At 38.1% G+C, this 26,936-nt stretch overlaps 2 protein-coding genes across 7 annotated transcripts in view; both read left to right on the forward strand.

The window, feature by feature from the left end:
• NDUFV2 (NADH:ubiquinone oxidoreductase core subunit V2) overlaps positions 1–5,253 on the forward strand; it is a 30,630-nt gene extending 25,377 nt beyond the window's left edge. The window contains exon 8 of the mRNA XM_003801000.3: positions 5,102–5,253. Within this exon, the coding sequence (XP_003801048.1) occupies positions 5,102–5,195 (94 nt within the window). The 3' untranslated portion in view covers positions 5,196–5,253. The remainder of the gene's footprint in view (positions 1–5,101) is intronic.
• Positions 5,254–7,911: 2,658 nt separating this feature from the next.
• ANKRD12 (ankyrin repeat domain 12) overlaps positions 7,912–26,936 on the forward strand; it is a 116,723-nt gene continuing 97,698 nt past the window's right edge. For 2 of the 6 annotated variants that reach the window (XM_012812177.2, XM_023507611.1), the window contains exon 1: positions 7,953–8,253. The gene's annotated coding sequence lies outside the window, so the exon portion shown is untranslated. The other 4 variants (XM_023507608.1, XM_023507610.1, XM_012812178.2 and 1 more) reach the window with 4 other exon arrangements.

Genomic DNA, 26,936 nt, shown 5'->3' on the forward strand with positions numbered 1-26,936 from the left:
AAAAAAAAAAAGAAAATAACAATTATTGAAGTTGAATTACTAAGTATAAGTGGTTCTATAGTTTCCTCTCTAGAAGTACTGACTCATCCTTCTGGCAGACTAATAACCTTACTTAATGAGATAATGAGATCAATTCAAGATAACTGAAGTTTTGTAAATACTAGTTTAGCTGGTCTTTGTTAACTATTATTGCTTTCTTTTCTAAGAAGCATATACGTAGGACCTCATAGTTGACTATCTCCCTACAGTGATCACTTCCTTAAATTGACCTAATTTTCTTTTCTCTTCTTTTCTTTTCTATTTTCTTTCTTTCTTTTTAATTTTTATTTTGAGGCAGAGTTTTACTCTGTGCCTAGGTAGAATGCTGTGGCATTATAGCTCACAGCAACCTCACACTCTTGGTCTCAAGCAATCTTCTTTACCTCAGCCTCCTGAGTTGGCTGGGACTACAGGTGTTCACCACAACACCTGGCTAGTTTTTTTTCTATTTTTAGTAGACACGGAGTCTCGTTCTTGCTTAGGCTGGTTTTGAACTCTTGAGCTCAAGTAATCCACCTGCTTTAGCTTCTGAGAGTGCTAAGGTTACAGGTTTGACCACACCCAGGCTGACCTAATTTTCATAGATCAGACATGCACCACATGTATGTATCAGTACAATACGCCTAGTTCCTTATGTTGACCACCTCCTTATGTTGACCAGTTTGTTACAGTCCCTTGCATGGTCAACTTGTAGAGGTTCTCCTATATATATTTTACTTTCAACACCCTGTGCCTATACAATTTACTTAAAGAGTTTTGGCATTCTCTTCCTAGTTCCTTACTTTTTGGGGTATGCTTGCTTTTTTTTTTAAAAGAAGATAAAACATTTCCATTGTGAAAAATCATTCTCCTTTATAGAGGCAACTGAAATAAAAGCTTTTGTTGGTTAACATTACACTATCTTTCTTAGCTAATGGTCGTATCCCTTACCCATCTTGCCTCAAATATAGATATCCTTACCCAGAAGAGACCCTATCTCATGGTGTTTTCTACAAGCTTCAGCTCCTTTTTAGGATTTAGATGTTTTTAAATAAGTTTATGCTGTTCTTATGTTTGTGCTCAAACCCATAACTTCTTTCAACTTCTCAAGTGAAGATTTCCTCATGAAATCTATTTGGTTTCTTTAGATGGCTCCCTTTTTCTGATGGTGTGTTTATAATTCTATAGTCATAATTTTGTCGTTTAGAATCTCCTGCTTTCTTTGTCAATTCACAATGTGAATCCAGTATTAGTCTCCTGTCACACAAATAGACAGACAGTTGCTTTGTCTACATTTCACTTTTTTTTTTTTTAGAGATGGAGTCTCACTTTGTCACCCTCAGTAGAGTGCTGTGGCATAACAGCTCACAGCAACTTCCAGTTCTTGGGTTTAGGCAATTCTCTTGCCTCAGTCTCCCGAGTAGCTGGGACTACAGGTGCCCACCACAACACTGGCTACATTTTGTTGCAGTTTGGTGGGGGTTGGGTTTGAACCTGCCACCTTCTGTATATGGGGCCGGTGCCCTACTCACTGAGCCACAGGCACTGCCCTATTTTTCAAGTGTCTTGTGACCGTTCTTTATCATCATCTTCACTTTGAGTAGGCTGAGGAGGAAGAAGAGGAAATGTTGGTCTTGCTGTCTCAGAGGTGACAGAAGCTAAACACAATCAAAATATGTGGATACATGCAGTACACACACCTTATGTATTTCAAGAGTCCACTATACTCTTTCTTAATTTTGACATTAGAAAATATTTGTATGCTGTGATTGTTCTTATTTTTGGTTAATTTAAAGACAAATATTTTTATTTTATATATAAATAAAAATTTGGTTAAAGAAAAATAACTTCTAAACTTGGCTTAAAATTACTAATTAATAGAAGTTCTTTTTATTATAGAAGAGTTAGTTTATAACTACTTTTAAATACAATTTGAATTCTTCATATTTAGTTTTATAAAGCTCTTAAATTTTGCACAGTTCTGCGGAGTTCAGGCAATATCTGAGAAGTAAAAAACATACAGCTAGGCTATACTACCAGTGTGGTTATTGAGAGATGACTCTAAATGATAGTCACTTTTGTGTTTTTTAAACACTAGAAGTAGGAGCAACGGTGACTATACTATATCTCAGCAATAATAAACAGATAAGTACTGAACTTCCATAAAATACTTCACCTTTAAGCCATAAAAGTTTATAGGAAGGCTAAGTTTTCTAGAGTGCAGATGAGTTAAAATGGTACATATTCATATAGTGTTAGAATGCTAAAAAAACACATTTGATTTTTAATGAAGATAACAAGGTAAAGTATTAGATGGCATTTTAAACATGAGATATCATGGAAAGTCATTTTTTATTCATTAAGTGAAAAACCCTTGTGTAAATTTTGGCTGTCAGATGAATGAAGAAGGCTAAGTCACTACCTCTTGTGTGTTCTGAGACATATTTACAGATGGAGTTAGGGGAGAATTACATTTGTAATAGGTTAAACAAAATTACAGGCTTTACTGATAGATTTTATAGTCTTTATAATTTTTTAATATGCATTGTGTGAGTGGCAGGGAAAGGGGAAGGTTTGCAGCCATAGTAGACCACTAGAACCCCCTTTTTTTCTGAAGTATGCCATGGGCCAGGTGTGATACACATGCTTATAGTTCAGCTACTGGGGAGGCTGAGGCAGAAGGATCCCTAGAGCCGAGAGCCTAGGAGTTCAAGGCTACGGTAAGCTATGATTTTGCCACTGTACTGCAGCCTGGGTGGCAGAGCCGGACCCTGTCTATAAAATAATAATAAAGTATGTCAAAATAATTTCGTGGAACAAATTTTAGGAAACTCTGGGAGAGATTATTCTTAAAATTACTATCATATGTAAAATACCATAATCCTGTGAAGAATTCAGGAAGTATATATGATTAATTTTATTTATTGTTCCCAAAACTTTAGCTAGTCTTCCTAAATTGGTAAAGAAGGTATTAATATTAAAGAGCTTATTAACTTAAAAAGATCTATATTCATTCAAACTGATGAGAAGCTTTAAGATATCAAATGCTCAGTTTTTAGGAGACTTCTAAAAGGAAACATTTAAATTACATTCATTTAACATTTAATCAAGAGAAACGTTGTAGACAGAGTAGTTTGAAAGACGTGGTAGTTGAAAACTCCTCCAAAATAAATTGATTTCATTATTTCATTAGCAGTTAAAGAAAATCAGTTGTACTCAGTTAATACAAAAATACAGGCTGGGTGTAGTGGCTCATGTCTGTCATCCTAGCCCGCTGGGAAGCTAAAGCAGGTAGATCACCTGAGCTCAGGAATTAGAGACCAGCCTGAGCAACAAGAAGACCCTGTCTCTACTAAAAATAGAAAAGTTACTCAGGTGTTGTGGCAGGCACTTGTAGTTCCAGCTGCTCTGGAGTTTGAGGCAAGAGGATTGCTTGAGCCCAAGAGTTTGAGGTTGCTGTGAGCTATGATGCCATGGCTCTCTACAAGGCAACAAAAGTGAGACTCCATAAATAAAATAAAAATGTAAAGTCAAATACTGTCTTTTTTTTTTTTCTTAGCTAAGTATCATTCTGCCACTTACCCTACAACATTAGCATTAGGCTCTGACAGATAGTATGTAATGACTGCTATTTGGTCTGTTTCTATAGTGAACAAAAAGACCTATGTAGCATTGTTCATTACAGTACATTATAGTAATTTATATTACTGTGATAACTTGCAAGATCTTATAAATGATTATCTGGTGTCATTTTCCTGTCTCCTTCAACAGAAAATGATTTCCTCGGGCGCTAATTAATAGACATACAGGATTGATGATTAAATGTGAAGGGCAAAGCCAGAGGGGATTGAAAACATATAAATAACAAATTCTTTAGCTAAAATCTATAGCAGGAACAAGGTAAGTTAGCAGAGCCAGGGAATAGTGGGGGAATGGAATGATTAAGTGATATGGAGTAGGTACTGAGCTAGGCTTTAGCAACAGAGGTCAGCCGGGGCAGAGGTGAGTAGTTACCCTGGAAAGTATGTGTGGGGGTGAAAAAAGCCAGACAAGTTCTTCTACCTCTGCTGTGCCTCTCTTTGCAAATTCTTCCATGAGGGCCTGTTCTTATTTTCTTCTATTTATGTCTGTGCTGACCACCCTGGTCTGAAATCATTTTTCAAAAAAATTGCTACCACTTATATAGCCTTAAAAAAAAATAAATCAAATAGATTCTTACTTCACTACTTCTAAGGGACATTCTCCCAAATCTTATTTCTTAAGGAATTCAATTTCTCTTACTTTTAAATACAGAGTATAAATGTATGTGTTTCTTCTATTCACTGCGACAGTGGATCTCAATCTAAATAAACTTCAAGTATAAAAAGAATAAATGTAGTACTGTGGTTTATTAAAACAAGTTTTTAAAAAATGTTCTCTTGGGTTAGGTTTTATTTTCACCTTAGTTTTTTACTCTGATCTTTTGCAGATGCTGAATTCTCCAAACCTTGCTTTCTGTAGCTTAAGACAAAGCTAGTATCACTTGTCTCATGGCATTGTTAATTTTTTTTTAGAGACAGAGTCTTACTTTGTCGTCCTCGGTAGAGGGCTGTGGTGTCACAGTTCACAGCAACCCAACTCTTGGGCTTAGGCAATTCTCTTGCCTCAGCCTCCCAAGTAGCTGGGACAACAGGTGCCTGCCACAGTGACCGCCTATTTTGTGTTGCAGTTTGGCCAGGGCCAGGTTTGAACCTGCCACCTTCAGTATATTGGGGCTGCGCCCTACTCACTGAGCCACAGGCACTGTCCGGCTTTGTTGTAAAAATTAAATGAGCTAATGTATGTATATTGTTCAATAAATGGGAACTAGTATTAGTGCTATTTTTATATTTCATACTTAAGAGTTTTGACATGTCTTTTCATATTTAACTTTAGGAATAGAAAATTTTGCAGCAGTTAATATGTTTGAATTAAATAAAACATGCTAGTTTTTGAGGGACAAATAGTTATTTAACTGGGCTGTTATGAAATAATAATTATAATTTTTTAAGTAAAAATGTACAAATGTTAATCATTAACTTAATATTCCTTGCTTTTATTTTAGGAGTGGGCGCTTTTCCTGTGAGCCAGCTGGAGGTCTTACCTCTTTGACTGAACCACCCAAAGGACCTGGCTTTGGTGTGCAAGCAGGCCTTTAACTTTGATTTACCTGTAAATATGTCTCTGGAGAAATAAAATATGAACTTCCTATCTATATAAACTTTTTATATTATTTGTTAATTCTATGCTGTGTACATCTTGTAGTAACCTGGACCCAACTTGTAGCTGTACGTATTATGTCAAAATGACAGAGCACCATTTTAAAGTCTTGCACTATTTATGGCTAACTATGAAGACATTATTATGCAATCTAGTTAACAGTTACTCCAGTGTCATCCATTTTCAACTGCCTGGTCCCTTTTATCAATAATATTGGATTACTGTGAAGTAAAAATTCTGTCAAATTTCAGATGTATTTTGCTTTCACATCTTTAGCCACAGCCTCATTCTAAGTTAACATGCTCTTTATATACACTTATGTCAGTAATCCTTTTAAATATTTTTATATTTACAGCATGTAATAGTTATTGTATTTCCAACTGTTAAGTGACACCTCAAGCACACTGTAGGTATAAGAAGGTTAAGGTAGTTGTCTGTAGAATCACTATCATTCTTTAAAAAAAAAAATGTATAGGGTGGTGCCTGTGGCTCAGAGGAGTAGGGTGCTAGCCCAATATACCGGAGGTGTCGGGTTCAAACCTGGCCCTGGCCAAAAACTGCAAAAAAAAATGTACAAAACATTTTTAACATTATCCTTGGCTACTCTGACACTGCAAGTATATAAAAAAATAATTGAGTGAGGAAATTGGAAGTACAATCATGAGTTGGAAAGATCAGTACATGTGCAAAACATTGTATAGAATAGATATTACAATATAGAGGAAACGATAATTATTACCAGTTCAAGAAACTAGCTGTAGCTTATTATAGTTTTGCAAGTGAGAAAAAAATAGCTTTAATGCATGAACAACTCTAATCAAATTGTTTAAAAATTTCTGAGTCCAATTTGTGGGCCTTGCTCTTGAGATAGTCGTCATAATGCCTAAAAAACATGATTATTATTTTTAAGTATGTGTTTAAGAACCTACCGTTAGGGGGTTTTTTTACTTGAAAGAAGGCAGCAATAGCAATTTCCCAAGTGGCAGTAAGAGTAACACAATGAAAATTTTTTCCTTCTATCATATAGCTCTCTTAGCTTTTTTATAGGCAATTTTTTTCTTTGGATTTCACTCCGTAAGTCCCCAAATTAAAATGTAACGCTGTTCCACTTCTAGCTACGCTATTAATATTTATGTGAACATTATGTTTTATAGTTGGGAGAAATCAAGGACCTAGAAAAGGAAAAACTCTTGGTCTTTAATGTAGGTTTATGCTTTATGTAGTAATTTGTTGAGACTTGACCTTCCCTGAGTAGTGTGAACGTCACCTCATCTGCCACGGTCACATCTGAACCCTTCAGTTTATTAGTGACATAAATGATAGTCACTAATAAAAATTTGTAACTGCACGCATTAACTCACAAACAATGCTACAGTAGTTTTTAGAGGCCACAGTGGGCGATGGAGATAATAATTTCCCTCCCGCCGAGTAACTCCCCGGGTGCTTAACTAGGTTAAGGTATGTACAAACTATTGCAGATTAATCTCTATGTAAATAAAACGCTCCTACTAGCAGAAGTCAGGGCACATACTGCAATGCTGAGATGGTATCAGTAGGTTTTCCTTATGGCGCTTTCAGTGTACCTAGGCAGTTAGTTCCCTCTTAAACGCTCAATATACCGCATGTGGAAAAACGCACTGAAATTTCTCTTTAAAAAAGGCCATCGGGGCTCGGCGCCTGTGGCTCAAGCGGCTAAGGCGCCAGCCACATACACCTAAGGTGGTGGGTTCGAATCCCCAGCCCGGGCCCGCCAAACAACAATGATGGCTGCAACCAAAAAAAATGTCCAGGCGTTGTGGCGGGCGCCTGTAGTCCCAGCTACTTGGGAGGCTGAGGCAGGAGACTCGCTTGAGCCCAGGAGTTGGAGGTTGCTGTGAGGGTGATGCCATGGCACTCTACCCAGGGGGATAGCTTGAGGCTCTGTCTCAAAAAAAAAAAAAAATGGCCATCGGAAGATGTGACTGAGAGGTGTCCTGCGATCCCCTTGGACAGGGACTTGTCACTGCGCGTTCGGGACGAGTACTGGCGACCCACCTGGCGCCGGGGACGATTTGTTCCAGGCGCAGGTGCAGGCTGCTCCGGCCGCGCAGGCGCACTGCGGAGGGGACGCGCGCTGTCACCACGCCTCTGCCGACCGCCGGGCGATCTTGCTGGCAGGAGCCGCTTGGCTGGGTAGAAACTCTGGCCTCAGCCTCAAGCTGTGGTCCTCGCATTGTCTTTCCTGTGGCCGAATTCAAACTCGTTTACCCACCCCCCTGTAAAAAGTACGCGGTAGTACCCTACGTGGGGCCTCTTCATCACCGCCATTTCCAGGAGTCTCCAGTCACAGCCACTGCTATGGTCGCCGTAAAAAGCTACTGCAGAACTCGCTTTCTCGGCAGTGTCAGCGGCGCCTGCGCTGCCTCTTAGCCCATCCTTTTCTCCGTGGGTGACAGCAGAGGAGAGGTGGTGACAGCCGGGTAGGGCGGAGACAGAGCAGTGCGAAGGGAGGAGTTCCGGCACGCACCCCCCTGCCACCGCCCACTTGGTACGTTCCTCCTCCCCCGCCCTGCTGCGCGAGATGCTTCTCCAAAGAGCAGCCAGAGGGGCGGGTGCCGGGGGGCGGGGCGGTCACGCCGCCCGTCCCGTGCCCGCGGGAGTCACGTGTCTGCAAGAGTCACGTGCCCACCCCACAACCAATAGCCAGGCGGCGCTGTCCTGGGAGCGAGGAGGCTGTGGTGAGAGACGGACCGAGACCGGAGATGTTTTCAAGCCCGGCCCCGTCGGCGTTAGTGGCGGTTGCAGCGGCGAGGACGACAACGACAGCGACGGCCACGCCGAGACACTCGTTCAGGGGGTAAACCCTCCTCCGCTGACCGTGCCTCGGGTCCGTGCGGGCGAGGGGGGCGTGGCGACAGGGGAGGAGGAAGGAGGGGCGCGGTTTCGAGCCTGTCCCCGGCGCCTGGGAGGAGACCCCCGCAGTTCTGCGTTGCTCTCGTTTCCCCTCCCCAGAGCAAGGTAGGGGACGTGCCTTAGCCACCCCGCCCGGCCCTGGATGCGCCGTCCGGCCAGCCTAGTGCCGAGGAGCCGCCGGCCTGACGTGACAGGCCGTTAGTGCCCCCCGACGCGGGTCTGCCGCGGCCCCGCCCGCCGCCACCTTCCCGGCGTCCCGAGGAACCGCGGCTCAGGTGGGAGCCGCCAGCTGGGCGGGGGCGCGGGGCGGGGCGCGGGGCCGGGTGGGAGGCTGGGCGGGAGGCTGGGCGCGAGCGCCCCTCGCCGTCGCTCCCGGGGCTGGGCTGCTGCCGCCTCCCGGAACATGGCGCGGCTGGAGGAGCGTGTGCGTGCGAGTGTGCGCGGCCCGAGAGGGCGCCGACTGCGTGCCGCGGCCGGACGAGACGGAGGCGGGGGCGCGCCTGGCCCGTCGCGCGCTCCCGCCGCCAGTCTAGGTGCGGGCGCGGACGCCGGAGACAGCCGCTGCCGCTCCGGCCGGGAGTGGCGGAGGTAGCCGGGATCCAGGGAGAGGTGTTGAAAGCGAGAAGAAGAAATTGTTGTTTCAGTAGTCTCATGTCAGAAGGAGGGCGGCCGCCCTGTCTTAAATGCCGGTGTGAGCTAACATTGCCGTATTGGGCAATCAGTTCTCTGCATGGTTTTTCTCGTGTCCCCGCAAGTGATGATCAGAGACCCTTGGAGCGCATCAGGTTCTTAGATCTCATTTTGAGGAGTGTTGTGGAATGACGCATTCTTGAGGATCCCAAAGCGTTGAATAAACGGTTGTACAAAGAGGTTACCGAAGCTCAGCGGCTGACAGCTGTTTTAATAATAACCGTAGGAAACTCTTTCGGATGGAAAGTTAACAATATTGCACTAGTTGAAATCGTAGGAAACATTTAAAGCAGTGTGGTCACCAGGTTTATAATTTTCACTGGACAACCGTGGCTAAGGTGGGAACTCGAGTGATACGTTTTGTAGATCCAATGATCTGTAACTCTTTGGGATTATCTTTAATATTGAAGTTGGAATGAATGTTTTTATCAGTCATGTATTCCTTTTTTATTTTAAATTATAAAGGAAGACTAATGAGTGAAATAGGTATTTTAAGATAAATTAACTGCTTATTTAAAACATACTCAAGTAGGCCGTTGAAAGTCCTGGGCACCAATCTGTTTTGGTTTCTCAAATCTTACAAAGGTTTTCCTGGAGATTAACTGAAAACTAGGAAAACATGTACTCTATTGGTGCCAAATGACATTAAAGCAAAATGAGATACTGTTTAAAATGAAATCGTTATATCAACTTTGTTGAGAGAAATCTTTAATTTGGGTTAAAAGCAAAAACATTTAAAGATTGTAAATGTTTCCTGGGAGATTATAGACAAGGGAGGAAAGGTTTTACTACTTAAGGATCTTGTATAGTTGACGCAAGCACTGACTAAATTTCTGGAGCTCTACCGGCAGCTTGACTTAGGTCAGGCTTAACCATTTCAGGTTATGTGTTCTATTGTAGAGACAGGCACGATGTTAAGATGAAGGAAAACCAGAATGTTAAGTGTATTCATGGAATGAAAATTAAACTGCAGGATACTTTTAATATTCTCTATCCCGTATAGTTTTCATAGTAGTTGTTAAGAATTAGTTTTTGTTGGACTAGTTTCATGAACTAAGCAGAGCTGGGAAAGCAGAAATGTCTGGTGTATTCCATACATACAATATTCCATGAAGAATATTTGAGCAGAAGTAGAGAGAGCAAAAATCTTTAAATGAGGAAAGAACTTGGTAGCTAAAAATATATTATGCAGTCTCTGGTATTGGTTCTTTAATATCTGAGGAAAAAAGCCTCAGTTTATTTGGAGCCGTGTCCAGCTTGTGGAATGAATTTGAAAGGAAGATGTTTTTATTAAGTTGTCAATGTTACCCATTTTTCTGTAGAAGTAGGTCGGAAATGTAACATTCTTCTGAGGTAGATTGGAGAACTGGTAGTTGAGATATTTGAAAAACACTTTGTTAGAACACATTGTGAAGAATAATTGTAGAACTATTTCAATGTTTTTGGCATTAGCTGACCCATAAATTTTCTTTAAACTGTTATGTTTTTAAGAGCACTTTTTCAAGCTAAAAAGAATGATTAGTGAGATTAGTCATTTCCATTATAGTCCCTACGAGGTTTAGACTATTTTCTGTGTATAAACTTAATAATATTGAGGTAACTTCTGTCAGATGGGCGTGAAGAATTTGATAATTAATTACAATAGGTTGCTTAAGAGAGCTATTAACACTATTGTCTGACTTGAAATTTGTTGCTAACAATAATGGGCAAAGTAGCCTGTGCCCTGTAATGGGTGCGGTCTTGTAGATTTATCCTTAGACTGGAAGGGGCCTCTTGTTTGCTCATCCAGTTCCCTCATTTTACAAATGAGAAAATAAAGGCCTGATAAGGTGAAATCTCTTACAGCTAGTATGTAGCTAAAGCGGTCTGTAGTTTAGCCTAGAGATTTCTTTTTGGGAAGATGCTAATTTGTCCCTTTCCTTAAAAGTAGCTTTATGGAGTTGTGGAAACAACACTGAAATATCACATATAGGTGAGAAGGCCAGGCTTTAAATTCTTGATTTGCCACTTCCTAATAGTTTTTTGACATAACACATTAACTTTCAGAACATTGCTGCCTTTATCAATGAAAGTAATTTTCCTACATAATTTATAGTATTGTTGGTTGGAACAAATAAGAAATCACACTGTAAACGGTAAACTGTAAATGTAGATTAAAAAGTAGTGATTTTTTTAAGTACAATTCTTAAAATATAACAAGGTGTGTAAATTCCTAGGTTTTTGCTTAGCCCTAGCTTTATTGTTTTTGGCATCTGCTATTTTAACAGATTATAACTCCCTGTCGATACATTTTCTGATTCCCCACTTAGTTCTGATTTGAGTAAAGCTGCTTATGAACATTTTAAATATTGCAGTTAGAGCATGACTTCCTCTGGAAAATATGAAGTTTCTTCATCTAGCATTTGAAAACATTCTAGTATGTACTCATGAATAATCTGCTTCTTTGACAAACAGTGGCTTTTTATAAAGTAATAGTGAAAGTACCTTGGTAGCAAGGTTAATTTGTCTCTTGCTTGTTTGCAGATACGGCAATAGCAGGAGGTAATTTCCTTTATAAAGTCAGCTTTGAATAGTTCATATTAAGGTCATCTGGTAGATCTAAAATATATAGGAATGTAAAATAGAGGTTGTGTTTGCTTTTGCTGTTTTAGAATATTTTATGGCTTTAAATTGATAATACTAGAAACCAGTATATCAATATTGTAGTATATAGATTATCAGAGTTTATCTTTAAAAACAAAGGTCATGATAATCATAGATATTTGCTGAGTACTTAGAATATGTAGTACTCTCTTTTAAGTGAATTATTTTAGATAATTTTTTCTAACAATCCTTTAAAACAGGTTGTATTATTATTCTAACATAGCAAAGGAGACAGAGGCTTTGAACTGTTATGCAATGTGTAGACATCAACATATTCATACAGCTAAATAAGTAACAGATGTCATTGTCTCTTAACCACTGCTGTGTTAAGCTAAACAGCTGGGCAGTGTTTCTTAAATTTCAGACTTCATGGAAATGTTTGCGGGCCAGCTATTCTACTTCATATGGGTGGTCAAAAAAGAAAAAGGAAAAGACCTTATGAGAGTCATGGAAGATAGACCAGCAAGACTTTTTATGAGATGCTTATATATTTGTTGTGTTATTGTTCTTGTTTTTATATCACCAAAAGCAAATTATTCTCAGCAGCTAAAGAGCTGTAGTTGTTAATATTTTAAGAAGCTATGCTGACATACTCTACTTTGATATTCATGTGATTGTTCTAAAGAGACATACTTTAGTCATAGGGGCTAAAGAAAAAAAGATAACTAACCAAAGTGATTTAGGACTTTTTAAAGGAATAGATCCAGCAAGAGAAAGTTTGAGTTGTTCAGATTAGAAAATTAGCATCCAAAACCAGCTTTCTGATTAGGGAGACCCCTTAAAATTCTAAGAAATTTGAATTCAAGCTTAAGTTCTTAGAAAATTTAGTTTAAATGTGGAAATGCTTCCAAATTAAGGCACATAAAGGAGGTAAATTATGAAGCCGCAAAGTTATAGGGTAGAAGTCACTTTTTTGTCTTTGGCTTGTAAAAATTCTAAAAATTAAAAAATTGTGTTTTCTTTGGTCAATTCTTTAACATCTGTTTATTGCATTTAAATTGTTTCACAGTATGTAGTAGTTTACCTTTCGGGATATTGGATTGTATTTTAGTCCTTAATTGAGGAAAATATGACAAATATTAGTACACAGCTGTATTTCTGTTCTGTTTACCTCTTCTGTAACAAAGTAAGGTAGAAGTAAAAACATTCTTCATACAGCCTTACTAATTAGCAGTAATGGGGAATGATGGTAAAGACAGTGTGACATGAGAAAGTTAACATTTCACAGAATATTTTCTATCATAATTTGCACAAGAATATCGGAATTAGTAATGGAACTTTGACTTGAATTCTAGTGTTCTATACTTACATCTTGCAATCTTTAGAATAAATCCTTTCTACCAGAATTTAATTTTCATTACTTGGACGTAACTTGGTGATCAAGGAAGAGAACTTTAGTTGAGCTTCTGTACACTAGGTACTGATAGATACTTTAATATATATTATTTTAATGTATGATGAGAGTGTCTTACATATCTAGTTAAGAAAATATTTTCAATGCTAGACCTTATTATTCAAGAACTCATTTTAAATTTATGTATTATGTAAAAGTTGATTATGTTCAGAAATTTTTGTTGAAGATCAACCCAGTAGTTCAGCCTTCAGTTATTATCCTTGTCTTCCAGTATTTATAAAAACATCTCAAGAATATATTTAGGCGTTGTGGCAGTCACTTGTAGTCCCAGCTACTTGGGAGGCTGAGGCAAGAGAATTGCTTAAGCCCAAGAGTTTGAGGTTGCTTTGAGCTGTGACACCATGGCACTCTACCAAGGGTGACATAGTGAAACCCTGTCTCAAAAAAGAAAAAAAAGAAAAGAAAACCTCAAGAATGAAGAAGCGTGCTCTTTAAACTGCAGTTGAACAGGAGCAAAAAAAAAATACTTCTTTATCATGTTTCTATTCTGTTTGTCCTCATGTTATTGAAAGTAAACAGGAATTGTTGACAGCAAATTGTCCTATTCATCGTTGTTCCTTTCTTTTGTCATTCTTTTTTTTCTCCTTCACGACTCCTCCTCTTTCAGTTCTTAAAGTTCTCTTGCTTCACAAACCCGCAGTCAAAATAGATCTATGCTTACATAAATACTTATAAATGTACGTATGTGTTAATTAAATTTAAATTTGGCCATTTTTATTTTACATTTTAGGGCTTTTACCTTTAATCATCGTATGAAGGTATTTGTAGCTATAGAAATTTGAGTCATTTGCTAATATATGGGGAAATAATTATTTGCATTTTCTCTTCTATGATTGACACTTCATATCCTTTGGTCATTTCTCTTTGTTCCTTCTTACTCAAAATATCTAAAAGTAGCAATCAAGAATTTGAACTGGCTTGGCGCCTGTGGCTCAAGTGGCTAAGGCACCAGCCACATACACCTAATGTGGCGTGTTCAAATCCAGCCTGGGCCCGCCAAACAGCAATAATGGCTGCAACCAAAAAATAGCTGGGCGTGGTGGTAGGCGCCTGTGGTCCCAGCTACTTGGGAAGCTAAGGCAGGAGACTCGCTTGAACCCAGGAGTTGGAGGTTGCTGTGAGCTGTGATGTCACGGCACTCTCCCCACGGGGACAGCTTGAGGCTCTGTTTCAAAAAAAAAAAAAAAATTTGAACAAATAACATTTTATTATTTTTCTTTTGAATGATAACTTTTATAGCATCATTGCCCCTTCACAAACCCTAGAAGAATTTAGTTCTCTCTATAGTACTACTTTATGGGATTCTTTTAAATTCTTTCATTATTCCATTCACCCTTACAGTCCAAGAGTTTCCCCTGCCTATTGCTTTTGTTGTATACTTAGATATTAGAGAGGAGGCATCAGAAAATACTGAAAATCCTTTGAGTATAGGGGGAAGCATGTAGTTTCACACTTGAGTTATAGTCATTATGAAGTGCTAATAGATGGGAGAGGCATAATTACAAATGCTTTGTAGTAGATAATAGTTTTTCCACATAAATTTTCATTGACTCCTTGCAGTTATTTTTATAAAGTTTACCTTATTCCTGTTTTGCAACGAGGTTCCAGTTAAATCTTTTAAAGTTACACATACCTAGTGAGTGGTGTTTACTTGGGTTCTTTCCAAACTGAATCTTCAAAGGTGATAATATTAAGAGAAGAAAGGATTAAATCATGAATAAATTTAAAACTTTTAGAAAATAATACATAAATCATCATGATTATGAATTTTTATAGAAAGAGATTTTGAATTATCTAGTCTGAAAATGTGATGGTGGCTCAGTGCCTGTAGCTCAGTGGCTAGGGGGCCAGCCACATACACTGGAGCTGGCAGGTTTAAACCCGGCCTAGGCCTGCCAAACAGCAGTGACAACTACAACAACAAAATAACCAGACTATTAGTCCCAGCTACTTGGAAGGCTGAGGCAAGAGAATTGCTTAAGCCCAAGCTTGAGGTTACTGGAGACTACAGTGACGCCATTGCACTCTACTGAGGGAGACATAATGAGACTCTGTCTCAAAAAAAAAAAAAAAGTGATGGGTTTTTGAATTCAAAAGTAATTAGAATTTTTTGTCTTTTAATTTCTGAATTTTCCAGTTTTACCACAGTGTATTTTTGGATATAATAAAGTTTTAAACACCTCATAATTAACCGTTGTTAAAGGAATGTTCTGCCCACAGCATTGCATTTAGCTTTGTTAAGGCAGGCATGCAGGAAGGTATCAACAAAGACAGTATTACAGTTTGTCTTACTAAGGTTTTACACTCAGGGTGCAAGATATAGACATAAAAGAGAGAAGTAGTATTCTTTAATCATCCAAATTGCTTTCTAGTTGGTGTAGAAGGGAACATGGTAAGCCTTGAGAAGACGTGGATCATGTCTGACTTTTTCTCTATTCCATCACATTGTGAACGGTCAGCATGTATTTGTTAAATGAGAATGAGAATCACCTCAATGCCAATGACAGGAGAATGGTCTGTCATAGAGGATAGACTGGGAGAAGAGAAGGGTAGCAGTTGAGAAGGGCCACAATTACTAGGATGAGTGACTTAATATAAATGAATTTCGAAGATGGGAACTGATTATTACAAATTTTCTTAGAAAATAATTCTGGAAGTTATATGGACTTTAAATTGTGAGATCATTGGAAAGGTTCTTTGATTTTAAGGTTTTAGTTCCCAATTCTAAGCACATAAAGAAGACTTTCTTTTCTTGCATGCAGCTTAAAATCTTTTGTTATGAAAAGGTAATTTCTTTCTTTCTTTTTTTTTTTTTTGAGACAGAGTCTCAAGCTGTCACCCTGGGTAAAGTGCTGTGGCATCACAGCTCACAGCAACCTCAGACTCTTGGGCTTAAGTGATTCTCTTGCCTCAGTCTCCCAAGTAACTGGGACTACAGGCGTCGGCCACAATTCCTGTCTATTTTTTTGTTGTAGTTGTCATTGTTGTGTAGGAGGCCCCGGGCTGGGTTCAAACCCACCAGCCTCAGTGTATGTGGCTGGTGCCCTACCAACTGAGCTATAGGTGTCTCTGAAGAGGTAATTTCTTAAAACAAAGATCCATGATTAGGAGAAGTTCTATGAATATTTTGAAGTTATACTGTAGATTTTGGGGGATAGATATATATTCAGGGCAAAGGGCCTACAGGTTTTATGCTCTAAAAATAGGTCTTTCCAATAAGAGGATAAGAATCACTTACTGACTTGGAAATTTAAGTTCAGTTTTTGATGTAGAACTCTTGCAATCTTAAAATAGTCCTAAATTTCTTATAGCAGAAACAGTCATTTTCCTTTATATATGTTATATAAGAGAAATACATAGACAAATTAAGCTGTTTAATATTTGCCTCATCAGTGAGATTTGCTTTTCTTTCCCCTAACTAAAAACATTTTTGTGGTTAAAAATCAGGAAATATTTTATTTTAAATATAAAACCAAATAGACACTTAACTCTTTTAAGTTTGTGTTGGAGATTTCAAAATACTAACCTTTTCATGCTGCTCCGTTTTGGTCCCTCACCTCTTAACCATATTTCTGCTTTGGCAGAACAGTCTATAATTCTAAATTGCTCTGGCAGAAAAGCTATCAGTGACACATACTGCTTAACCATCTTTAGAATGGAATGCTTTGGAATATACAGTTGTTGTGAAATCTTGTGTATATACTAGGAGGTGGATTTACATTGGAAAGTGAACTGAAGACAGAAAATGTGAGGCAGCAGATCAAAAAAAGTCCTAAACACCTGGCAGGGAGTCATGGTAGTGACTCTAATTGTAGGCTTTAATTGAAGCAGTGTTATAACTTACACCACAACATTGTTGGGTCAGGCTGGAAATTGTGTGATATTCAAGTTAAAAATAGCTTAATACTTTCTTTAGCATTGCTTTCTTGTAGGGTACTGATTTCAGCGAGTTTAGGTAGAGATTTTGGCTCATAGGCTTATGGTAGAGGCAGGGATTGTCATAAACTATGCGGGTTTTTAAAAAAAAATTTATGACCTATCCTAGTATCACTTATTTTATGTATCACTGTTAAAACTCCATTATTTAAGCAATTAAATATCCTTTCATTTAAGGCTAAAGTATGTGACTTATTTTTAAAGAAACCAGTCGAAGTGAAATGGGGCCCTATTTCTCCTGTGAATAGTACTTGGTGTGTGGTACCAGGTTTACTTACAGTTGCTACCATATGTTGCAAATATTTGCTTTAATAGCTGCCTTTTGGAGAGGGAACAACCTTAAAATAACAAAAAGCTTTTTTTATTTTTAAATATTTCAGATAAATACCAAGGTAAAGAAGATAACATGATGAGCTTTTCTTCTTCCTTTTAAAATCTTTTCTTCCAAGTTCATCTCCAGTGTGATCTATTCAATAAAGCTGACCTTTTCATCTTAACTCTGTTGCACACTGGATATAGCAGTTAAGAGCAGTCTGGCTAAGGGAACTGAAAAATAAGATTGTATATGTGAGATAGAACTCTACCTTGAAATTTAGTGAAGGGAAAGCTAGACTTCAGCACTGCACTGTATGCAGAACAGAATTGATGAGTAGATGTGAGAGTAACCTAACAAAATAATCATCTTAAGAATAGTTTGGTAGAAGCTGTGTGGAGCAGTGGGACTGAAAGGTGGTGAATTCTAACTCACTTTGATTTTTTTTTTCCCCACCAGTTACTTTGTTGGTGAGATTTTTACTTTGGCCTGTAGTTTACCATTTTGCAAGAAGAGAAAGGAGGTGATGGCACAATTTTTAATTATGGATGTCTCTAGTTTTCAGGATTTGGGAGATTATTCCTCACCTCTTTTAGAATCTGTGATCTTTTTCCATTACTAAACAGTGAAGCAAATATAGTGGGCTTTTAGATTTCTACTTTCAGCATTGGTAAGTTTTTTAGCTCCCAGTACCAAAGATGCCAAGTAAAGTTGCTTGACCATTTTTCGATGACCTGTTGCAGCCCTCTACTGGTTTATGGAAGTTGCAACAATTTAGGACTCTTTAGGGTTGGTAAACCTCAGCAACTCATTTTTAGAATCTTAAACCCTTAGAGGTCATCTGTTGCCAACACTCTAGATTTTTTAACTAGTCTTTTGTAAATATTATTTAATGAAGTAATCAGAATTTTATTTTTTAAAAATTCAAGGTATTCAGTTATTACTATTAAAAGATAAATACAACAGATAAATGTTAATTGCTTCTTTAAAATATTTCCAAAGCATTTTTATTCTTAGTCATTGCTGGAACCAGAAACTTAGATATCATTCTAGCCTCCTTGTTCTTGTTAATGCTTCCACACTAACTCACAGTCTGGTCATTATGATCTTATTATGTCTTAGCTAACTAATTCTTCTTAGGTTCATCGTCCAGAGTTTTACCCAGGGCACCTTCTTAAACACAGTACTCAAATTATGTCATTATTTAAAAGTCTTAAAATTTTGTCATCATAAGGATCAAACTACGCAGGCTTCATTTCCTTTCTACTTTCTTTATCTTCATTTGCTATCCTACTGTACTTCAAGTTTTTTCTATCCCTTCAATGTGACCTTTTGTGGGCATGGGTGTATACCTGTGTACTACTTATCCTCCCTTCCCTATGCTAGTTCTATCTTTAGCCATCTATCTCATAGTCATCCTCAAGACTATTTAAATTTTAGTGTTAAACCCCCTTGAAATTCCTCACTTTTACCCCATACATGTGTGCCCAAGTTGGGTGATATCTTTTTTTTTTCTTTTGAGACAGAGTTTGACTTTGTCACCCTCGCTAGAGTGCTGTGACGGTATAGCTCACAGCAACCTCAAGCTCTTGGGCTTAAGCAGTTCTCTTGCCTCAGCCTCCCAAGTAGCTAGGACTATAGATGGCCACCACGACACCCAGCTGTTTTTTGGTTGGAGTTGTTACTGTTGTTTGGCAGGCCCAGGCTGAGTTCGAACCTGCCAGCTCCCATGTATGTGGCTAGCACCCTAGCTGCTGAGCTACAGGTGCCGAGCCGGGTGATCCCGTTTTGCTTCTATTAACACACTTCAATAGCATTTGTTATTCCATGTGGTAATTAAATATTTTGTCCCTTAAAAAATATAAATTCCCTTCAAGCTAGGATTGTGTCTTATTCATCATAGTTCCATTGTGTGACATATAGGTGCTTAGTAAATGTTAAGTGATAGAATAATTTCATGAGCAAATTGGTATGACAGCTAAAGGAAATACCCACAGTTAAATTATTTACTATCACAGACTTAATTCATTTTTCTGAATTCTTGAAGAGAATTAGATACACTTTTTATGATATGTTTATGTTGAGGAAGGAGGAGTAGATAAAGAACAGTGGAATTCTAGAGCTGGAATGGACTGCATTTTGAAAGCCAAAGAGTTAATTGGAAATTTCAAGTTACAACTAAAATGCAAGTCATCTTGTGCTTTTTTTCTGCTTTGCTAATTTCTGCTTGATAGATTGTAGTTGACCTCCATAGTTGACCACTTCTCTACATTGACCACCTCAAGTTTAACCTAAATTTCATAGATCATATGTACCATGCACAGTATGTGTGTATTAGTACAGGTAGGCCAAGTTCCTTATGTTGACTATCTGTATATGTTGACCAGTTTGTTATAGTCCCTTGAGTGGTCACCTTACAGAGGTTCTACTATATTTTGCCTTCTATTTGGCTAGGATTAGTGGATACTGGTTTTTTACATTTTAAGCAATTGGACTGCCTATCACTCTTTTTTTTTTTTTTTTTTTTTTTTTGAGGCAGAGTCTTATTTTGTCATCTCTGGTTAAGTACCCTGGAATCATAGCTTACAGCAACCTCAAACTCTTGGGCTCAAGTGATTCTCTTACCTCATCCTCCCAAGTAGCTGGGGCTACAGGTGCCTGGCTATTTTTAGTGATTGGGGTCTCACTTCTGCTCAGGCTAGTCTTGAACTCCTGACTCAAGCAATCCACCTGCGTCTGCTTCACAGAGTGCTAGGATTGCAGGCGTGAGCCACCGTACCTGGCCCACTATAACCCTATTATCCTATAGGTTCACTTCTGTGGAATTTTGAATGTGATGTACACATGCAAGGTCAGACAATTAAGTTCACAAACTCACCTACATATCTCATTGCTGAATGTCACTATTGTCACCAGGTAGCCAAGGGGAATACTTTGACAATAGTGATAATTAAGCATGTAGCACTTTTACTAGGAAAAAGTGTCTGATCCCATATAGCTAAAACACATTGACCATTTATGAAATATTTTTACTTTGTATAGTCTTGTGAATTATTTGCCATGCTCATGTGGAACTTTTAAAATAGATCATAAAAAATTCCTTAAGGACTTTTAAAGAACATTGTTTTAAGGATGTCGTTGAGGACAGCTTATTGCAAAGGATTGTGGGTGTTTATACTTCTGTCTACCTGTTTTGCATGCTGTTGGATAAATTTTGTGATTTTTTTTTTTTTTTTTGGTATGGTACTCATTTCTTGGTCTAGAATGCAAACATTAGATTCTTGTGGGAAATTGTTACCAAACTGCTGCCAGAAGACATTGTTATGAAAATTAACCATTACTTACTTTGGGAAAGTATGATAAAAGAAGCATGTTCCCTTGTCATAGACTGAATTCTCAGTTGAATGGTTTAAAGTAGTTGGGGGGGGATGTTCATTTAATATCTCGGAAGCATGGCCATTTTGAAGCCTTTTCCACTATTTTTTCAAAGGCACTTTTAAAATGTGAAAGAATGAAACTGGCCTGTTTAAGTAGGAAATACATAAGTGTTTATATCTGATGGTTCTTTTTCGCATCTGGGAAAAATTGCAATAAATATATCTGTAATGAGTAAAGCTTTCATTTTTGCTTTCATGGAGAAGTATTTGGAGTGAAATTATTCTAAACTTCCTAGACTGGAATCAGAATTTTAGAAGGAGAGGAGATCTTAAATATCATCTAATCTAATTTTACTTTCAAGAAGAAGAAACAAATATTGAGAACTGATGCAGGTGAACCAAAAAGTCAGTGGTAGATCTCAGAATAGAATCTTGGACTTCAAGCTCCCAGACCAAATCACAGAGAAAAGTAATGGTTACTTTCCTAACTGAATGACCCTTATGGACCATTGAAATTGATTATTGTGATTTGATCTTTTATGCTAGTTGCCTTTTTTTGACATATCAGTTTTGGTGGAAGCATTTTTTGCCCCTGAAACAGCAGCAACTCAATGGAAGCTGGAACCAAAATAAAAGGAATTCCCATTCTTTGCTCACAGTTACCTCTTTAGAATGTAAAATTGTTTGGCAAAGTAGAGGGCAACATTTGAATATTTTATATGCACCAGATACTCTGCTATGATTTCAGTTACTTCTCATAGCCTTATGTGTTGAACTTTATCATTTCAAAATACAGGTATAAGGAAATTGAGTAATTTGGTGTTTACTGTGAGATATAGTTATAACCTGAAGTGCATTTTTGGTGGACTTCTGAAGAAAATGTCAGACTGGAAAAGCTCCCGATACAGTAGAACCTTTGTAAGTTGACCGCCCAAGGGACCATAACAAACTGGTCAAGATAGAGTCAGCTTAAGGAGGTAGTCAGTCAGTGTAGAGAGTGATCAGCTGCAGAGAGAGGTTCTACTATATATGGAAATACTAGATAAAAATAAAGCTAAATGTAATAAAAGAGGAATCTGCAGGTGTATGAAATGAGAAAGAACTCAAAGTCATAGCAGAAAACAGAAATTGAGGCCTTGTCTTGTAGGGAAAATAAACACATTACTCCTAATTGTGTGAGCTTTCCTGTAGTGATGGAATCCACAGGCCCAGAAATGACAGGGAGCTGAGACTAGGCTCTTTGAATAAAAACCCAAACGGAAGAGTGAGTTATTCATAAAAAGGCCATCTACCAGCCTGTGATTATGTTTCCTGGATATATCTTCTTTCTTTTGTTTTTAACCTTCTTGATGTCTTTTTGAGGTCTCTTTTTTAAAAGGATATTGCTGAATTCTGTTATCCACCCTCAGAGACTTTCTTGATAGTGAGTTTTATTTATTGTTATTAACATGTGGAACTTGTTGACATGCTACTTACTATATCTTTTAAAAATATTTTTTCTGCCTTTTGTCACATAGATTGAATATTCTTTTGTTTTTAAAGGCCTACATTTGCTTTATTGTATTGAGACCTATATTTCTATTAATTTTCCACAATCAGTTTCTTATGTGTATCTTCCCTGTAAACCAGGTAAATCCTTTAAAGGACTTACTTTCCTCTGATCTTTACAGTAGCCATGTACTGTAGAATTTAGTTCTGGGTTGTTAGGGGTGTTCTTTTATCCATTTATCCTTTTCCTTTTGTGTGAAATATACTTTGTCAGGTTACTTTACTCTTACTTCCACATATCACATAGTGTCCTTGTAGATTTATTTCTATTATTATTGGAGTGTCTAGTGAAAAGCAATTTTCAAACCTTCCAAGGCCTTTTCAATATCTTTAGTTAACCTTCACTTTTAAAAAACTAATTAATTTATATATTTTTTAGAGATAAATTCTTGTTCTTCACCCAAGCTAGAGGGTAGTGGCCTGATCATAGTTCATGTAACCTCAAACTCCTGAACTCAAGGGATCTGCCCACCTCTGCCTCCCAAAGCCCTGGAATTGCAGGTGTGGGCCACTATGCCTGGCAGCTTAGCTTAGTTTGGTTAATGATTTTGGTTTGAAATACTTTCTCTTTAACATTTTGAAAATATTGCTACATTCTTTTCTTTGGTGTTGCTTTTGGGACATTTTAATGTCAATTTGATTGCTTGGCCTGTCTGCATGACCTTATTTCCTCTCTAGAAGATTTTGAAATTTTTGTCTTTTTGAGTTTTACTGTAATATATCTAAGTGTAGTTCATTTTTCACTTAGTTTGGCCCTTGGATTCATATTTATTCATTCCACAAATACTTAAATTTATGGGAGGCCTACTGTGTGCCAAGATGTTTTTGAGACACTTTGATTTGAGGACTTTAATCCTTCCTAATTTGTGGGACGTTATTGGTCATTTTTTCAAATTTTGTTTTCTCTGTTGTTTTTTCTTTCTTTTTTTTCTAGAGATAAGAGTCGCATTCTGGCGCTCTTGGTAGAGTGCTGTGGTGTCACAGCCCACAGCAACCTTCAGCTCTTAGGTTTTGGCGATTCTCTTGCCTCAGCCTCCCAAGTAGCTGGGACTACAGGTGCCCACTACAGTGCCCGGCTATTTTTTATTGCCGTTTGGCTGGGTCTGGGTTCGAACCCGCCACCCTCGGTATATGGGGGTGGTGCCCTACTCACTGAGCCACAGGCACCACCCTGTTTTTTTTGTCTTTTTGTGGGAATTCTTTTGTAATTTGTCATGTCTAACTTCTTTTTTTTTTTTTTTTTTTTTTTGAGACGGAGCCTCAAGCTATCCCCCTGGGCAGAGTGCCATGGCATCACTCTCACAGCAACCTCCAACTCCTGGGCTCAAGCAAGTCTCCTGCCACAGCCTCCCAAGTAGCTGGGACCACAGGCGCCTGCCACAACACCTGGCCATTTTTTGGTTGCAGCCATCATTGTTGTTTGGCGGGCCTGGGCTGGGGATTCGAACCCGCCACCTTAGGTGTATGTGGCTGGCACCTTAGCCGCTTGAGCCACAGGCGCCGAGCCGTCATGTCTAACTTCTATATATCTGTTTAATACAGAAGGGACATAAAGTTCATGTGCAATTTAAATTGTAAAGTACTAATTAGTAGAACTTTATGTCTACCTTGTATTTCTTCTTTTTAAAAAAATCCCTTCCTGATGCCTTCTGGGACTTTACTGTTTGATCGTTTGGCTCACTATTTCATTCATTGGTTTATTCTTTTATTTACCTAATCTGAAGAGTGCTTTATTTCAACTTTTCTGTGTTCATCCTTGTATTTCTTCTTGGTTCTTCTTTATAACTGTTTAGACCCGGCGTCCTCAAACTACGGCCCGTGGGCCACATGTGGCCTGCATAAGACATTTATCCAGCCCACCCAGTGTTTTTGCCGCCACTTCCTGTCCTCCTTAGCAGCCAGCTCATCCCAGAGCTCGTAGTCTGACCCTCCAACAGTCTGAGGGACAGTGAACTGGTCCCCTGTTTAAAAAGTTTGAGGACCCTTGGTTTAGGCCTACTGCATCTGCCAACCTCTTTTCTTTGATGATTTTATCATAAGTGTTTTAAAAAGATTCTTCATGTGTCTATTCTGTTAATTCTGCTTTGTATCATAGAATTTAGTTTGAGTTTTGATTTCATTCTCATTTCAGCGAGAAACCAATAAAAAAATTTTAGGCAGGGCAGTGATACCATTGGATTTTTATGGTTTTGAAGAATCATTCAAGGCATGCTACCACAAGTGTGTAGTCCCAGCTACTCAGGAGACTAAGGCAAAAGCTCAGTCTCATATAGCTTTTGAGTCCAGAAATTCAAGACCATCCTCAGCAAAATAATTTGACCCTATTACAAAAATCACTCTGGCTGCTTCCTAAAAAAGATGGTGGTGTGTGTGTACGTGAGAAGGAATGGGGTAAGAGTGTAAGTAGGGAGATCATTTGAAAATTGTTTGCAGTTGTCTAGTCAAGAGGTGGTGGTGATATGGATTAGGATAGTAGCAATTGAGGTGGGAGAACATGAATTTAATTTGGAATACATATTAGAGCTGGCATCCCCATTTTTTAATTCTTATTCTTAAGTGATGGCTGGATGAAGGTGGTACCATTTATTGAAATGGAAAAGATGGATGTGTGGGTGTGGAGGAGAGCTTTGACCAGGAAAATTAGTCTTTTTTTGGCTTGGTATGCTCAGTAGTCATCCCTGGGAAGATGTCAAATAGGCATTTGGATATACAAATCTGGATTTATACATAAGGTCTAGGTCTAGAGACTGCAGATTTATAAGTCAATAGCATTGTAAGTATTTCACACATTATTAACTGCCACATGAGTTGTATATAAGTCACATCTCTTGACCTAATAAAACACTGATCTCAAGGGAAAAAAAAATTTTTAGTGTGGCTTGAAAAAAAATTTTTTTTTTTTTTTTAAGTGTGGCATTGTGTTAAACACGTGGGACCAGATTAGGTTTTCTAACTCACACATTTAGATAATATAAGTTAGGGAATAGAAAGGCGCCTGTAAATAGTGCTGAGCCACTCTAACATTTACAAGTTCTGAAGAAAAGGAGAGGTTAAAAAACCAAAAGATAAATGAAGCTTCTTTTTTCTTATTCTTTCTGTCATTTGCATAATTTTCAGCATAGAAATGTACCATAATTTGTTTAACTAGGCATAAATAAATATGTAGATTTCTCCTCCAGTGTTTTGGACATACTAACAATACTTTGTTTAACTGTCTCTGAATATTATATTTACATATCTGTACAAGTACACTTACAGCATAAATTTCTAGAGATTGGATTACTAGGGAAAAAGGCTATGCATTTATATTTTGATGTTTCTTGTCAAATTTCTCCCCTATGAGGATGTCCCAGTTGTCTTTTGATCGGCAGTATGTATAGGAAAACGCTAAATCTTTGTCAGATTTTTCATAGCTCACAGCAACCTCTAATTCCTGGGCTCAAGTGATCCTCCTGCCTCAGTTTTTCTATTTTTTTTAGTAGAGGTAAGGTCTTGCTCTTAGTTTAGCTGATCTTGATTGAACTCCTGAGTTCAAGCAGTCCACCCACCTCAGCCTCTCAGAGTTGTTAGCATTACAGGTATGAGCTACAGTGCCTGGCATTTTGTCAGACTTTTAAGTGAGAAGTCATGTTATAGTTTTAAAATTACAAATGATTGTGCATACTTCCATATGTTTACTCAACATTTATATTCTTTGAACTGCTTCTTTTATCTTTTCTGGTAAGTTCTTTTTTATTGGTTTATTATAACTGATTATTTTTCATATGTGTTGCAAGTATTTTCACTTTTGATTTCTGTTTATGATATTTGCATTATAGAAATTTTAGATTTTTTTTCAAACTTTAAAAAATTGCTTTTAGAAAACATTTAATATCACATTTTGGAAAGTCTTTCCACATCTAAGAATTTTTTTCCTCTAGGAGTTCCATGGTTTAATTTTTATGCATGTCTTTGACATAAACTTAACAGATACCACCATTGGTAGAGTGCTGTAACATCACAGCTCACAGCAACCTCAAAGTCTTGGTCACAAGTGATCCTCTTCCCTCAGCCTCCCAAGTAGCTGGGACCATGGCCGCCTGCCACCCCAGCCCCTCTTTACCACTTTTGGTATCTGTCTTTTTACCCTTTCTCCCCATGAGATCAGCTTAATTTAGGCCTTACACATGAGTGAGGATGGCATCTCATTAGTTTTCCTGGTGGGTAAGGAGGATGAGCATCTTTTTCTGTATTTATTTGCCATTCACTTTATGTTCTTTGATGAACTGTTAAAATCTCTTACTCATTTTAAAATTGGAATATCTTATTGGTTCATAAGAGTTATTTATATATTTTGGGCGTAAATCCTTTATAAAGATACAGTTTGCAAATATTTTCTCCCAGTATGGCTTGCTCTTTCTTGCTCTTTCTTTTTTAAAGACAGAGTCTCACTTTATCGCCTTTGGTAGAGTGCTGTGGCACCACAACTCACAGCAACCTCAAACTCTTGGGCTTTAAGCGATTCTCTTGCCTCAGCCTCCCAAGTAGCTGGGACTACAGGCGCCAGCCACAATGGCTGGCTATTTTTTGTTGCCGTTCAGCCAGGGCCAGGTTTGAACCTGCTAGGATCAGTATATGGGACCAGTGCCCTACCTGCTGAGCCACAGGCGGTACCCTGCTTTTCATTTTCTTAACAGGGTCATTTAAAGAGCAAAAGTTTTTGTGAAGTCTTAATTTACCTATTTTTTTCCCTTTTGTAGTTTCTGTTTTTCATAATCTATGTAAGAAATATTTGTGTAAATTCAAGGCCACTAAAATATTTTGTTTTCTGCTAGAACTTGTATCATTTTAGCTCATATGTTTAGATGTATGATTTTTTTTTTTTTTT

The sequence above is a fragment of the Otolemur garnettii genome, unplaced genomic scaffold (assembly GCF_000181295.1).
Source record: "Otolemur garnettii isolate 467f Iridium unplaced genomic scaffold, OtoGar3 scaffold00193, whole genome shotgun sequence".
Lineage (NCBI taxonomy): Eukaryota > Metazoa > Chordata > Mammalia > Primates > Galagidae > Otolemur > Otolemur garnettii.